A 14,772-nucleotide genomic window follows, 5' to 3' on the forward strand; every position below is an offset into this window, starting at 1 on the left:
TTCCAACGATTAATCGATTCAATAATCGACCAGAATTGAGAATAATCGATTAGTTACTAATCGATTAATCGGAATTTTACGACATCTCTAAGTACAGCAAGCTAATATAAATCGGCGCTGTCGCATAAAAAGGCCTATTATGGTTAACTTACCGAATGGGCTTAAATATAAATCGTCGGTGTAACAATATTTATATAGCTAAATATATGATGCATATGTACACTCATGTGTCAATTTGCAGCTGATGTATATACACGCTCGTCTGGCTCAACTCAAATTTGGGTCAGTTTAACTCAAAATCGTAAAAACTGGCTCAAGACAAAATTGAGTTCATGGCCTTGAACTCAATTTTGAGTCATGGTGTCAGATATTTTATTTTGAGTTATATCTACTCAATTTCATAAAATCGAATATTTATGAAATTGAGTTTGTCAAATCAAAAAAAAAATATTTTCATTATTTTATTAAACAACAGAATAAAACAAAATAAAAATGAAAAACGTTTTATTTACATGTTTAACCGTTAATGCATACATAAATTAAATATTATAATGATTTCGAGTGAAACTCGGCAAAGATTTTTCAGCGTTTTGAGGATGATATCTCAGGCTCCAGTCCTGCATTGTCACGGATTCACGCCGAACATCTTGCAAGCCTGCACCAGTTTTAGCCAACGTCCTCCAGTAACACTGGGTTTTCCCCATTAAGTCGTTCAGTGCAGAAATTTCCTTTAAATTTCTCTAAGTCGCCAAACGGAAAGTTCCAAAAATAACTCTGCAGATCAGAATCAAAAGAACTAATTATTTTAATTTAATTAATTAATATGAAACATATCAGTAACTTACCCCATAAGCAGAGATGATTGCTTCTAGCCATATTTGCAGATTAATAACTGGACATGCTAATAGAACACAAAGTTGAATTTCCAGTTGGAATGTAGAGCCATTGAAGAAGAAGCATATATAATTAATTGAACTGAAGCTGAACCTGCAGAAAACAATGAAGAAAAATATGAGAAACATAATAGATACTGACAAATATTGGCTAAACTTACGTACTTTTGATTACTATATTTTTCCACTAAATATTGTCACCCATATAAAGCGTTTGGAATGCGGTTTGGACTTAGGCATTTTTTCTCAGTGAACTCAGTTTTGTAATTTAGCCGTTTTATATTATTTTGAGTGGCAGTTACTCAAATTCATAAATCTCGTTTACTCAGCGTTTGACGTCTCAGAAGAAGTTATGAATTTGAGTTAAATCGACCCAAATTTGAGTTCAGCCGGACGAGCGTGTAGATACCTTCTGTCAAAGCTGCAGTTTGTTTTCTTCTGTATCGAAGTGTTTATTCGTCGTAGCCGTATTTATTATTCCGAAAAATAATATAATAACTTCGATGAAGATTCGTCTAACGAAAATTCCAACCAGTAAGTTTGAGTACCTGACCAAACTTAATTACTGGAAGTTCACCGCAGCGTATTTAGAAGGATTAGATGACGACTACCCGTTATAGTTAACTAGAACTGCATGTGAGTCCATGATAATCTATCTTCTCTTTTCTGCATTGGCATTACATCATCTGCTGGAACATCGCCGCCTCATAGCTTAGTGTTCATTAAGCACTTCCACAGTTATTAACTGCCAGGTTTTTTAGCCGTTACCTTTTCTGCATTCGTATATCACGAGGCTAGCACGATGATACTTTTATGCCCAGTCGAGATAACTTCCAATCCAAAAATAGTCTAGACCGGCATCGAGAATCGAAACCAGCCACTCTTAACACGGTCTTGCTTTGTAGCCGCGCATCTTACCACACGTCTGAGAAGGGCCCCTTGATAATATGCAATGCTAAAACTTGCGAAAATGATTCTATGTAATTTTGTATATAATTTTGCGCTAGTATTGTATTAAGTTTAATTATTATTTTTGTTCAACACACTTTTCTCAAGACATTCCCAATTTAATGCACCACTACCCTGCCGTGAATCGCATATTTGTCCCATCTTCGCTGGGTTTCCTATCCATATAGGACAAGTATACGATTCATGGCAGTACCTTTCTCGCATTTAGCCAAGACAAACCATCCATCATTTCATTATAAACTTTAAAACACAATTGTCGATCGTTATCAAATTCATTAGTGTTCAACTAGACTTTGCCCCTGTCGAATGCAACTTATTACGAGAAAATCTGTTAAGGATTACTCCATGAAAAGATGGCTAATAAATTAAATTCTTAGCTTTCGTGCACTCACAAAAATGGAGTGAAATGATAGCCTACAACTTTGTTCCATTACAAAGGCAAAATCGTGGTAATCGTGCTCACTAGATGAACATTACATTTTATTCTCGTTACGACACATCTTCGTGGCAACGTGCCTATTTTTACGCACAGGGGAACTGTACCGGTATGAATGAAAAATTTAAATGATTTTATGATTGGTTTGCAACTTGATCTACTAGTATTGTAACTAGTAAGCTCTAAATCAACGTAAGATCCGCGGCTACGAGACTATGCCGAAAATGGTTGGGTTACAATCCACGATGTTGAGATGAAAGAAACTATTAGTGAGTTGACAGAAACTATCAGTTAGTAATTGCGATCCATGTGAGCAAGATGCGCAGCTGGAGGTGAGTGGATAGAAAGTTGATCAAGATAAAATAGATAGAAGAATCAAAATAATTGCTCAGAGGGAGTCAAAAGTAAATAACTAGTATAATTGAGTCCCTTTTGAGCGTAAATTGTTTTGAGGTTGAGTTGATGGAAAGTTGATCAGTGCGCAATTGCGACAGTAGAAGCAAAAGTACCCAAATACTTATGGCGCTGTTAGCATTAAATATGTTTTCCCGATACAGGATTCAGTATGCTAAATATGACCGTTAATTGTGTGTCATATTATAGAGTATGTTTTGTTCTGTTAACTATATTATTTTGAAATATTAAGGACCGGTACTTTGGCCAACAAGCCACGGCAAACAAGAAGTTGGTCACGCGATATGGAGTGACATTAGCAACCCATGTGAGCACACAATGTTTGCTTTGAGGTTGAATTGATAGAAAGTTGATCAGTGCGCAATTGCGACCAGCATGAGCGCACAATTATTGCTTTGAGGTTGAATTGATAGAAAATCTCAGTAAGCAATTGTCACAAATATGAGCGCAAAATGTTTGCTTCGAGGTTGAGTTGATAGAAAGTTGATCAGTGCACAATTGCGATTCAAGTGAGCGCAAAATGTTTGCTTTGATGTTGAGTTGATAGACATAATCAATACGCAATTGCGATCCATATGAGCGCACAATGTTTGCTTTGAGGTTATTTTGATAGAAATTGTCAGGGCGTAATTGCGATTCATTTGAGCGCATAAAGTTGTCTTAGAGGTTGCATTGATAGAAATTGTCAGTGCACAATTGCGACCTATGTGAGCGCAAAATACTTGCTTTGAGGTTGAGTTGATAGAAAGTTGATCAGTGCACAATTGACCTTTCCGGTTCACACGTGCAGCACTTTTTCAATTTTTGTTTTCGATTTTAAAAAATAGTTAGAGGCTTGAAAATATGGGTTTTTAGGGAAAGTTGACCTTAAATAAGCCAAAGAACCGACTGAGAAAATAAAACGAGATACAATTGCGGGAAAGGTCAATTGCGATCCATGTGAGCGCTAAATTTATACTTTAATGTTGAATAGATAGACAAAATTAGTGCTCAATTGCGATCCATATGAGCGCTAAATGTTTGAGGTGGAATTGATAGAAACTGTCAGTGCGCAATTGTGACCCATGTGAGCGCACAACCACAGAGAAACAGACGTCTCACTTGGAACAAAATGCAATTCAAATCATCGTCACCAAAACATTATCACTGTTATCACCCAATGCTAGAAGCATTGCAGGTGAACAAACGGCAACCAGATGGCGGTAGTGAGCAAACGTTAAACACAAGCAAAACCGATGGAAGCGCCATCGGCGGTGGCCGATCGACCACCTACAACAAATTGAATCCACCGTTAAAAAGATGAACGGTGGAACATGTGTAGAGTGAGACGTCTGTTTCTCTGTGGCACAATGTTTTCTTTAATGTTGAGTTGATAGAAAGTTGATCAATGCGGAATTGCGATCCATGTGAGCGTAAAATGGTTGCTTCGAGATTGAGTTGATAGAAAGTTGATCAATGCACAATTGCGATCCATGTGTTTACTTTAATGTTGAATTAAATAATAGACAAAATCAGCGCTTAATTACGATCCATACGCACAATGTTTGCTTTGAAGTTGAGTTGATAGAAATTGTCATGCATAATTGCGACCCATGTGAGCGCGCAATGTTTACTTTGATGTTGAGTTGATTGAACAGCGCGCAATTGCGATCCACGTGAGCGCGAAATGTTTGCATTGAGGTTGAGTTGATCGAAGGTTGATCAGTGCACAATTGCGACCCATATAAACGCAAAATAATTTGCTTGAGGTTGAATTGATGAACAAATTCAGTGCGCAATTGCGATCCATATGAGCGCACAATGTTTGCTTCGAGTTTGAGTTGATAGAAACTTGTACTTTAACTCTAAGTACTTTTAAAATTTAAGACAAAAATCGAATAAGTGCTGTTTTTTTAAGATTGGCTCGATTTTGAACGGAAATCGGGTGAATTTGTCAGGCCAGTTCACACGTGTAGCACTTTTTCGGTTTATGTTTTCGATTTGAAAAATAGTTAGAGGCTTCGAAAAATATAGGTTCTTTGGAAAAGTTGACCTTAAATAAGCCAAAGAATCGTCTAAGACAATAAAACGAGATACATTTTTTGACGGGAAAGGCCAATTGCGACCCATATGAGCGCACAATGTTTGCTTTGAGGTTGAGATGATAGAAAGTTGATCAGTGCGCAATTGCGGCCAGTATGATCGCACAATGATTTCTTTGAGGTTAAATTGATGGAAATTGTTAGTGCGCAATTGTGACCAATGTAAGTGCAAAATGTTCGCTTCGTGGTTGATTTGATAGAAAGTTGATCAATGTACAATTGCGACCTATATAACGATATGAGCGCACAATGTTTGCTTTGAGGTTGAGTTGATAGAAACTGTCAGTGCGCAATTGCAACTATCAGTGTATGATAATAGTAGTTTGTGCAACTAGTTGCAAAAAGATGATTTTTTCAGCACGAGTTGTAGAGTAGAGTGGGGCAAGAGTGCGCGTGGGGTAAGAGTACGTTTCACTTGTCTTGCAATAAGGGTTCTACTAAAACGAATCTCAATAATTTCAATATTTTTTCCACTAGGTAACATGAAGGAAGAGTATATGAATCATCGACACTGATTTGATATGCAGAAGCTTGCTTTATAAGGGCCACATGATCGATTGAAAACTAAGTGCGTACTCTTGCCCCACTCTACTCTACGTTTATCCATCGAGGCTTGCCGAGTTGGATAAATACTACAAGTGCTGAAAAAATCGAGTTTTGCAACGAGTTGCACACGCTATTTTTTGCAATGACGAAAAATGGGCTTTGATATGATAAATCTATACCAAAACTGTACAATCGAATTTACTCCACATGATCACTCATGCCAATAAATTATGTTGCGGCAGAGAACAATAAGATTCCATCTTATCGTGCCAAATTACATAGCTTGAAAAGCTATAAAGCGATGAACGCAATTCCCTTTGGAAAATTGTGATGTTATGTCCAACAAACCATTTCATTTATTACGAAACGCTTAGAGTACACTATTTAAACACTCACCCAAACTAATTCAGCAAAATGTAGTCAAGTAACTACTGTCCCAATGAAGGTTTTTCATTATAGCACCCAAATGAGTGCTATAATGAATATTATGCAACCCATTTGAGTTGCATAATGGTCATTAAAGCACCCATTCTGTTGGTATGGAAAAGTAGGCCGTTTTATCACTCAAATGACAACTGTAAACCAGGTATTATGATCAGGAATTGCAAAAATTTTATTTTTGTCTGCCTCATGATAATGAATACTATTTTTCAAGGATCGTAGAGCAATGTACATCTGTTTTGGTCAATTATGCAGTAGCATCCTCAGTCAGTCAAAGGTTTCTAGCTGAGCTAAGATACATATATTGTTGGTCCTTTGTGTATCGGATTTAGTAATTGAAAACTTAACAATGTTCGAACAACATAATTTTACTCTTTCATTTCAAACAGGACCAATAATGATGAATTCGATGGTAGACCAATCGGTACATCCGGTTGTGACAGTTCCTCAAATCGTATCAGTCGTTTCGGAAGTTGATCATCAATCATGTGATGTGCAAATAATGTCAAGTGACAGTCGGCTTTCAAGCGCCCCTCCAGAGGAGTTAGCGTCAATCTACGACGATGGCGAGAAAGGCCTCACTGAAGAGATTATCGAATATGTCGCTGGATCCATGCCATCTCCTTCCGAAGGATGCGAAGAAGCTGAACAAAGCAAAGTAAACATTGAAAGTCAGTCAAACACAGCCAGTATGGAAATGTTATATCCGAGTGAGCAGAATCAAGATGAATCAAATCAACCGAATGGCACTACATCAACCAGCAATGTTGAAAATGAATCTCCGAATATCAGTCCCAAACGCAACTCCTCCGAAGGTGCGCTGCTTACAAAATGCACATCAACCAGCAATGCTGAAAATGAATCTCCGAATATCAGTCACAAACGCAACTCCTCCGAAGGTGCGCTGCTTACAAAATGCACAAAGAAACAAGCATCCACGGAGATGAAATTTCGGTGTTTCGATATCAATTGGAGCAAAATCAGTGACCACCTTCTGGATCGTTTGCGAGCCCTACAAGAATTTAAAAAATCCAATCCAGGTGTATTTATACCCGCAGCGATACGTATCACCAAGACAGAACTAACGACATTGATAAACACCGTGGTAGAACAGCTTCGAATTATCGATACGAGAATCAGAGCCGATACTATGGAAACAGTCGCACGTCAAATTCTTGAAAAGTTCCCGGCATTAGATTACACTGACGACGATGGGTTTGGAGGCGGCCAAGGTTACATCGAGCTGAAATACAAAATGATTAATCGGAACAACTATTTAAACCGGTTCAGAAATTCTCAGCCACATCAAACACTTATTAATTCAATGAGTCTAAAGAAGAAGCGGAACGAACGAGCAGGAACTCTGAGTGAATACTGGGCGAAATCTGCCAACCAGTGTGATAAGGTTGTTCAAGCAAAATTGGTTAGAGATGAACCGAACTTGCTTTCAAACGAATTTCTGCTCCTATCACAACCTTACGTTCGGTTCAGGCTTGATGAGAAAATTAATACAGCCATCATGTTGAAACAACTGCCGGTTCTACGACGACGTCTCCTTCTGAATTTCCATTTCAATCAGGCTACCGGAGTGAACGTTACAGAATTTCGTAAATATTTTGCATCGAAGAGGGAAAAAATCATCCGGTACTCACATGCTGTCAAATCCAATAAGAATCTGACAGAAGCATCAACCGACTTTGAAATACTGGAATTTCTTTGTTTGCTTGTAGGAGAGAACTTCGAAGATTTCCTGATCAAGAAGGAAGTGAGTATACCTTCATATAGTAAAGTTTAGCGAATTATTTTTGATTAATTGTTTTTAGATTGGTACACGTATTGATGACATATTTATTGGCAGTCCAGGCCCAATTATGGTATCTGTTGGTAAGTTTTTTATAAAGCTACATATCCGAACCAATATTTCAGAAGGAACTGCTTTTGTAAACAAGTGCTTCTCGCGTCTCTGGTGGGTTAATTTGTGCTCACCCACGCAATCCAGCACCATTTAATGAAAGAAGAGATTTTGCTGCTTTCACCAGTGGTGTTGGATTGCGTGAGTGGGCTCAAATTAACTCACCAGCTACGTGAGAAGCTCTTGTTTACAAAAGCAGCTACGCCCTTTTGAAATGTTGGTGCCGATATTTTTGTCATGCACTACTTATTCAGACTGCAGGCATTATCACTTAATAAAGAGTTTCTAGTAGGGTGGTTCAAAAAATCGATTTTGCTCCACAGTGCTCTTCTGATTCTTTACCATGTTCTGAGTGTCCTCTAAAACATTGAGCTCATTTGGATTAAAACTGATTTAGCACAAGCCGTTCCAAGTTTGCATGCAAATTAGTATGAAGAAATTTATTTTTTCATTGTACTGTTAATGACGTTTCCCCATTAAGCGCAGGTTTAAAGAAAACCTACATAGCTAAAAGGGATACTCCTTCCACCCAACGAAAACCGCATGTTGATTAATCGTCCCAATAATTAGTAATCGATTTTAAGACAAGTTGCGAATCTTTAGTCATGATCGTTAAACTTTTTTGAGAGCATCACTGAAATGTGCAATGCAACATAGTAGCCTGAATTTGTGTGTGCTATCTTTCGCGCCACAAGCAGCAATGTTACCTGTTGAGGAATGACGCAATTAGCTCCAGAAAACCACGGTATAGATTAAATTTGATTACTAATTATTGGAACGATTAATTAAGATGCGGTTTTCGAACAGTGGAATCTTTTGAATATTTCTTTTAGCTATATAGGTTTTCTTCTAACCTGCGCTTAATGACGAAGCGTCATTATCAGTATAATGATAAAATAAATTTCCTCATACTAAATTGCATGCAAAATTGAAACGGCTTGTGCTAAATCAGTTTAAATCCAAATGAGCTCAAATTTTCAAAGGACATTAAGAACATGATAAAGAATCAGAAGAGCGCTGTGGAGCAAAACGATTTTTTGAACCACCCGAAGTGAATAGGTTATTGAGGTTAATGGATATTAGATATAAAAATATTGGAACAGTTGGGAATTTTATAAATTAATGTTGAAGAAAAGAAAAAAAAGTAGCATAGTGTGCTAGAAGAAGATATTACTTTTTTTTTCGTGTAGTGCAATCATTTGCGATTAATCTTCAAATGCTACAGCACGTACAATATTCATGAAGTATGTACCGTTGTGTTTGTGGCATGCAATCACTGACAATTCTCCTGTTAACAGCATTTTTTGTTACATAATAGTTCTATTTATTGAGGCGACCTGAACTTACTTTTATTTGGAGCGACTTGCTTGAGTTTGCTGCAAACAGAAAACTATCAATTTATTTCAAGCTCCTCTCATGTCTGAATTTACAAATTCGAGAGGTAAAGGAACAATGCGTTAGATTGTAAGAGACAGCGAAATCGTTCATGGCAAAGTATGCGACAACGATTTTGAAATTTCCGTATAATTTTCAAAACGAAATTTAATTAAAAAGTAGATAGTAAATGCAAAGTGCGTAAAAATGAAAAGCTAGAGTCAGAACACCTTATTCCACAATATATATTTTTTTCGTAGAATGAACCTAAAATATAGCTTTTCATTTTCTTGCCCTTTGCATTGAATTTTTATTTAAATTTCGTTTTGATAATATTTATAATAATTTTTTGATAATAACCGTATACCTACTTTGGTATAAACGATTTTGTTGTTTCTCACCATTGCATATTTTTTCCTTTTACCTATCGAATTCGTCCATTTTTATAAATGCAAACACGAATTTGAAAATATTTGCAATCTACTTCGAACTACAATTGAATAGGGCTAAAACAATGATGATACGACTACAAACTTTTACTATCTTTTTATTCTACTGATAAATAGTGCACATTGTTCTAACACATTTTTATTTTATGTTTTCAGACATAGGTAATGAAAGATCCGTATTCTACATCTACGCTAACGAAACGCGATTGACTGAGGGCGCAGTTGATATAATTACTGCTATGGAAGATATTTTCACTATACACTTTGTTCATAATTTTATGTACACTAAAGTCTCGTCGAAGTTCATGGAATTTATTCAGGAATACTTCCTGAAGATAATAACTATGGCGGCATCAAAATCGAACGCTAGCCGCGTAGGCCAGAGACAGCGTTCAGTCAGAAAAGTGATTGCTGCCTTATCAAATTTCGAAGTTACCAATCCACCAGACACAGATGCTTGATTTACCACTATTGAAAGGTGTTCAAACCGCTTACGATGGATACAAGAATAACTAATAAATAAATATAACTTCTCTGCATTGAACACTTTGTTTTTAATATTGAAAAACTATATCGGAAATACCAATTGTAATAATATGCTTCCACATACTTTAATATAGATGTCTAAGGTTTTGTATTTTTATATGTACTATGCCAGATGCCGTTGGGTTTAGGGCAATTTTTTTGGAACCTAAAGTAGCATTGAATATCAGAATTCGGTTAAAAGTAGGTTGACCAAATCTGTATTACAATATTCTGATTTCAGTTTAATTCGGGTAGGACTTCTTTTCCCATCCCTAACATTTATTACTCAGCCGCATTTCAAACAAATCACTTGATTAAGTATACAGTATGTTATGGTTTTTTAGTATTGTACAAAAATCAGGTGAATTGGTTGAAAAGGGACTGATGAGTAATAAAGGGAGGCAATCCAGGTTTTCACGATATAAAAATACACTGTCGTGTAATATCACAAGCATAGTGCATGGCAAAACAAACATGTAAAATTAAACGTCATTTAAACGTTCCATAACCATATAATAAAGGCATGTAAATTTATGAATTAATTGAATTTTCAATTTATTTCCATGCTCCAAATATGTGCATGAAAATAAATGTAATATCACATTATAATTTTAACTGTGTATGCTGGGTCATTAGGCCGAATGACCATTAGGTCGAATGACAAGTTAGGAGTGAATAGTGTGAAGTGAGCAGTGAGAAGTAAAAACTAAAAAGTGGAAAGAGAAAAGTTAGAAGTGAAATGCTATAAATGAGAAGAGAGAAGTAAAAAATAAGGAATGAGAAGAGAGAAGAAAGAAGAGAGAAGTGAAAAGTGATAAGTGATATGCGAGAAGTGAGAAGTGAGTAGGGATAAGTTTAACGGGAGAAGAAGGAAGAAGCTGAAAGGAAAAGAAAAAAGGAAGAAGAAAGAAGTGAGAAGAAGCAATCTGAGCAATGCAGCAAATAGGTAGGAAAGTGTAGATCTATTGCATCCACAGCTTCTTATCTACCACACTTTTTCGAATGCTCAGAACAGTGGGTGCGGTTGACCTCCAGGGGAATGTCATTTGAAACTTGGTGGTCGTTATCGCTGGGGAAAACAGGATAAGTATCAAAATTTATAAATTATTCCGGAAGCATGTTTTTATAAGCTGACGGGCCTTCAAGAAGCTTTGTCATCGAAATGGGTATACTAATGGAATTGTTGAAAATCAGGTCAAGTTCCAGTTGTCATGTAAATCCACTGAAGAAAACTAATATTGCCAGGGTTTATTCTAAATGAGGGTCCCCATTGGGTCCCACGGAAACTTGTTTAAGGATGACCAGTCCATTGTCAATCCATCCTATGGTCTAATTACTCATCAGATAATGCTACCAAAATAATTTCATGGATTTTGATTCTCATATTGCCAGGGTTTCTTCAAAATGAGTTTGTGGCCACTTTAGGCTTCACGGGCAACGGTTTCCGGAATAACTGTTCCGGGATCAAATCACAAGATGGTCCTGTAACGTAGGAAAGTTCTTCTTCTTATTGGCATTACATCCTCATACTGGGACAGAGCCGCCTAACAGCTTAGTGTTCACTTAGGCACTTCCACAGTTATCAACTGCGATGTTTCTAAGCCAAGTTACCATTTTTGCATTTGTATATCATGAGGCTAACATGATGTTACTTTTATGCCCAGGGAAGTCGAGACAATTTCCAATCCAAAAATTGCCTAGACCGGCACCGGGAATCGAACCCAGCCACCCTCAGCATGGTCTTGCTTTGTAGCCGCGCTCTTACCGCATGGCTAAGAAGGGCCCATCTACGAAGTTAAGTTATATTCTTTTAATTTCCAACGAAGTTCATCATTCATGACGCAAGACATTTTGATTTGGTTGACCATATCTTCAATTTACACCAATTTTGGAACTTAGCACAGTAAATAATCAGGTAATCAGGTTATCATTTTATATCCGTGGGTACCCGGGTCCTCCTTAGCCGTATAGGGCCCTTCTTAGCCGTGCGGTAAGACACGCGGCTACAAAGCAAGACCATGCTGAGGGTGGCTGGGTTCGATTCCCGGTAGGCAATTTTCGGCTTGGAAATTGTCTCGACTTCCCTGGGCATAAAAGTATCATCGTGTTAGCCTCATGATATACGAATGCAAAAATGGTAACTTGGCTTAGAAACCTCGCAGCTAATAACTGTGGAAGTGCTTAATGAACACTAAGCTGCAAGGCGGCTTTGTCCCAATGTGGAGATATCATGCCAATAAGAAGAAGAACCCGGGTACCCTGTCGGTAACGTAAGGGTGCTTTATTTGTCGGTAACAAAAGGGGTCGCTGTTATTTGCCTAACGTCCACCTAGGAGCGGCTTGGGTAGTATAATGATAAATGTTATCAAGAATGGCCTCATCATCTGTCACTAGCGGTGCTACATTGTCGAACTCGTACGGTATAGGAGGCCATATCGACAAGCAGTGTGTCGGAAACAAACCATCCACTATCCTGGCCAACAACTCCGCGGTCTTCACATGGCGTGTGCATTAAGTCCTAGCCATAACTACCCTGTCGACATCCCCCAAGGGATGTCCATCAGGATGGGACACCATCCTGCACAGTGCATCCAAGAATTTCATAGTTCAGCTTGCTGCAGCGTCTATGAAGATCCGCCGTCTCTCGAGTCTATCCTTATATGTTTTGGCACGTCGAAGTCTTCTTTTAGCTTAGGACAAGTTCTACGAAGGTTTGCAATCTAGTCGTTAATGTCCAGCTCTATGTTGTGGTCTCCTGGGCATGGACACGTTACCCGATCTTGTAAATATAGTGATCCTCACCATTTAGGCCTAATGTGGTGACCTCTATTATCTTCTTCGGATCAGTATCTTGCATGGAATTACTCACTAAGGAGCTGCACCGATGTGTCGGTCATGTGTCCTCAAAACTCCACAACCTCACGCAAAGGGGCCCTCCTTAGCCGTGCGGTAAGACGCACGGCTACAACCATGCATAAAAGTATCATCGTGCTAGCCTCATGATATACGAATGGTAAACTGGCTTAGAAACCTCGCAATTGATAACTGTGGAAGTGCTTAATGAACACTAAGCTGCAAGGCGGCTCTGCCCCAGTGTGGGGATGTAATGCCAATAACAAGAAAAAGAACTTCACGCAAAAACAAGCGTTCCCAAATTCGTGGACCAGCAAAAATACACCGTGATTCAAGTAATAACCTCGGGAAAACAATCACGTTTTCCAGAACGTTTTAGAAAACGTGACTGTTATTCCCGAAACTGTGGCTCAAAATATATCGTGATCTTGCCAGTTCACGAGTTCATGAACGCTTTTTTTTTTTTCAAAATATTAGTGTTTATTACTAGAAAATTTAAGGAAGCTCATTAAAGCATTTTTAGAATGCCTAGTGAATCCCTTTGAAGTTTAAATCGTTGTTCGATGAATTTCGAGATAAGAATTTTCAGATTCCTGAAAGTTTGTAATAATTATAATTATCTATGTACAATGAACGGTTCCGAAACTTTTGATTTTATTATCTCTTTTAAATTACAGTAGAGAACATATCGCTTTCTGACTAATTGAAATGTTTTACACCCCACTGGTATTGTTAGTACGACTTGACCTGTGTATCAACGCTTCTGGTTAAATCGTACCAACGCTGCATAAAGCCATCGCTTGTTCCTTGGCGCCATTTGTGGGCTACCAGCGCACTTTTCCCTCTTTTGAATTGCATTGTAAGTATTACCACCGTGCGAATCCTCAGTGGTCACTCTTATGGAGAATATGCTGCAACGAATTCCATACCAAACACCCGAATGGCAGTCGCCCGAAAAGACTAATCTCGCATCAAACCATATGAAGGTACTCTAATTATGTCCAATAAAGTAGTTTTCTGAATAGATTTACTTGTTTTCGCACATTGGATAAACGGATATCAATCACATTATTTTAGCTTTCTTTCATCTAAAATTTACAACTTTCATTAGTATAGCGACACGATTAACCAAAGCTAAAATCGCTTTGGTTAATCGTGTCGCTATATGTCCTAATAGTACTCGTTGCCAAAGTTCAGCTTACGATTAAAGCAGTACATAATTGCTCACCTTACAGCTTTTACAAACGATTTATAAATAGTATAAATCAGTGATCCCCAGCATCATGGACCACACAAAAATGTTGTGCTGATGAAGCAGGCCGCAGTATTTTTAAAACATTTGTTTATCAGTAGTTATTGAATCTTCTTCGTTCTTTATTGGTATTGTATCCCCAAGCTGGAACATTGCCGCCTCGCAGCTTAGTGTTCATTAAGCTCTTCAACAGTTATTAACTTCGTGGTTTCCAAGCCAAGTAACCATTTTTGCATTTGTAAATCATAGCATCTTTCTTCATAAATCTTCTTCATCATAGCACCTTTCATCCTTCACAGCATCACCGATTCTGTAATTTCGATCTTATATTTTTTATGCTCGAAGTTTATTGTTCACTATAACCTATCATAGCAAATAACGGAGGGGTTCTGATAAAAACCCTATTGGGATTCTGAGAAGCATCCACTCGGGAATCCGTCTGGAATTCTGAACAGAATCCGTTTGGGACTCTTAACAGAATCCAATTGAGATTCTGAAAAGAACTCGTTCGTGATTCTGAACAGAAATCCAGTCAAGATTCGGAGAAGAATTCTTTCGGAATTCGTTTAAATTTTTGAATAGCGTCCGTTTAGGATTCTGTTTGAGATTCTGAACATAATCTGTTGA

General features: G+C 37.7%; 1 protein-coding gene across 1 annotated transcript; it reads left to right on the top strand.

Moving 5' to 3' along the window:
- The first annotated feature begins 1,313 nt into the window (after positions 1-1,313).
- On the top strand, positions 1,314-10,046 carry LOC134219285 (uncharacterized). Its single transcript, XM_062698011.1, has 4 exons — positions 1,314-1,529; positions 6,170-7,545; positions 7,604-7,664; positions 9,672-10,046. The coding sequence occupies exons 2-4, from the start codon at positions 6,178-6,180 to the stop codon at positions 9,974-9,976; spliced, it is 1,734 nt and encodes a 577-aa protein (XP_062553995.1). The 5' UTR covers positions 1,314-1,529; positions 6,170-6,177; the 3' UTR covers positions 9,977-10,046.
- The last annotated feature ends 4,726 nt before the right edge of the window (positions 10,047-14,772 follow it).

The sequence above is a fragment of the Armigeres subalbatus genome, chromosome 3 (genome assembly GCF_024139115.2).
Source record: "Armigeres subalbatus isolate Guangzhou_Male chromosome 3, GZ_Asu_2, whole genome shotgun sequence".
In the NCBI taxonomy this organism is placed as follows: domain Eukaryota; kingdom Metazoa; phylum Arthropoda; class Insecta; order Diptera; family Culicidae; genus Armigeres; species Armigeres subalbatus.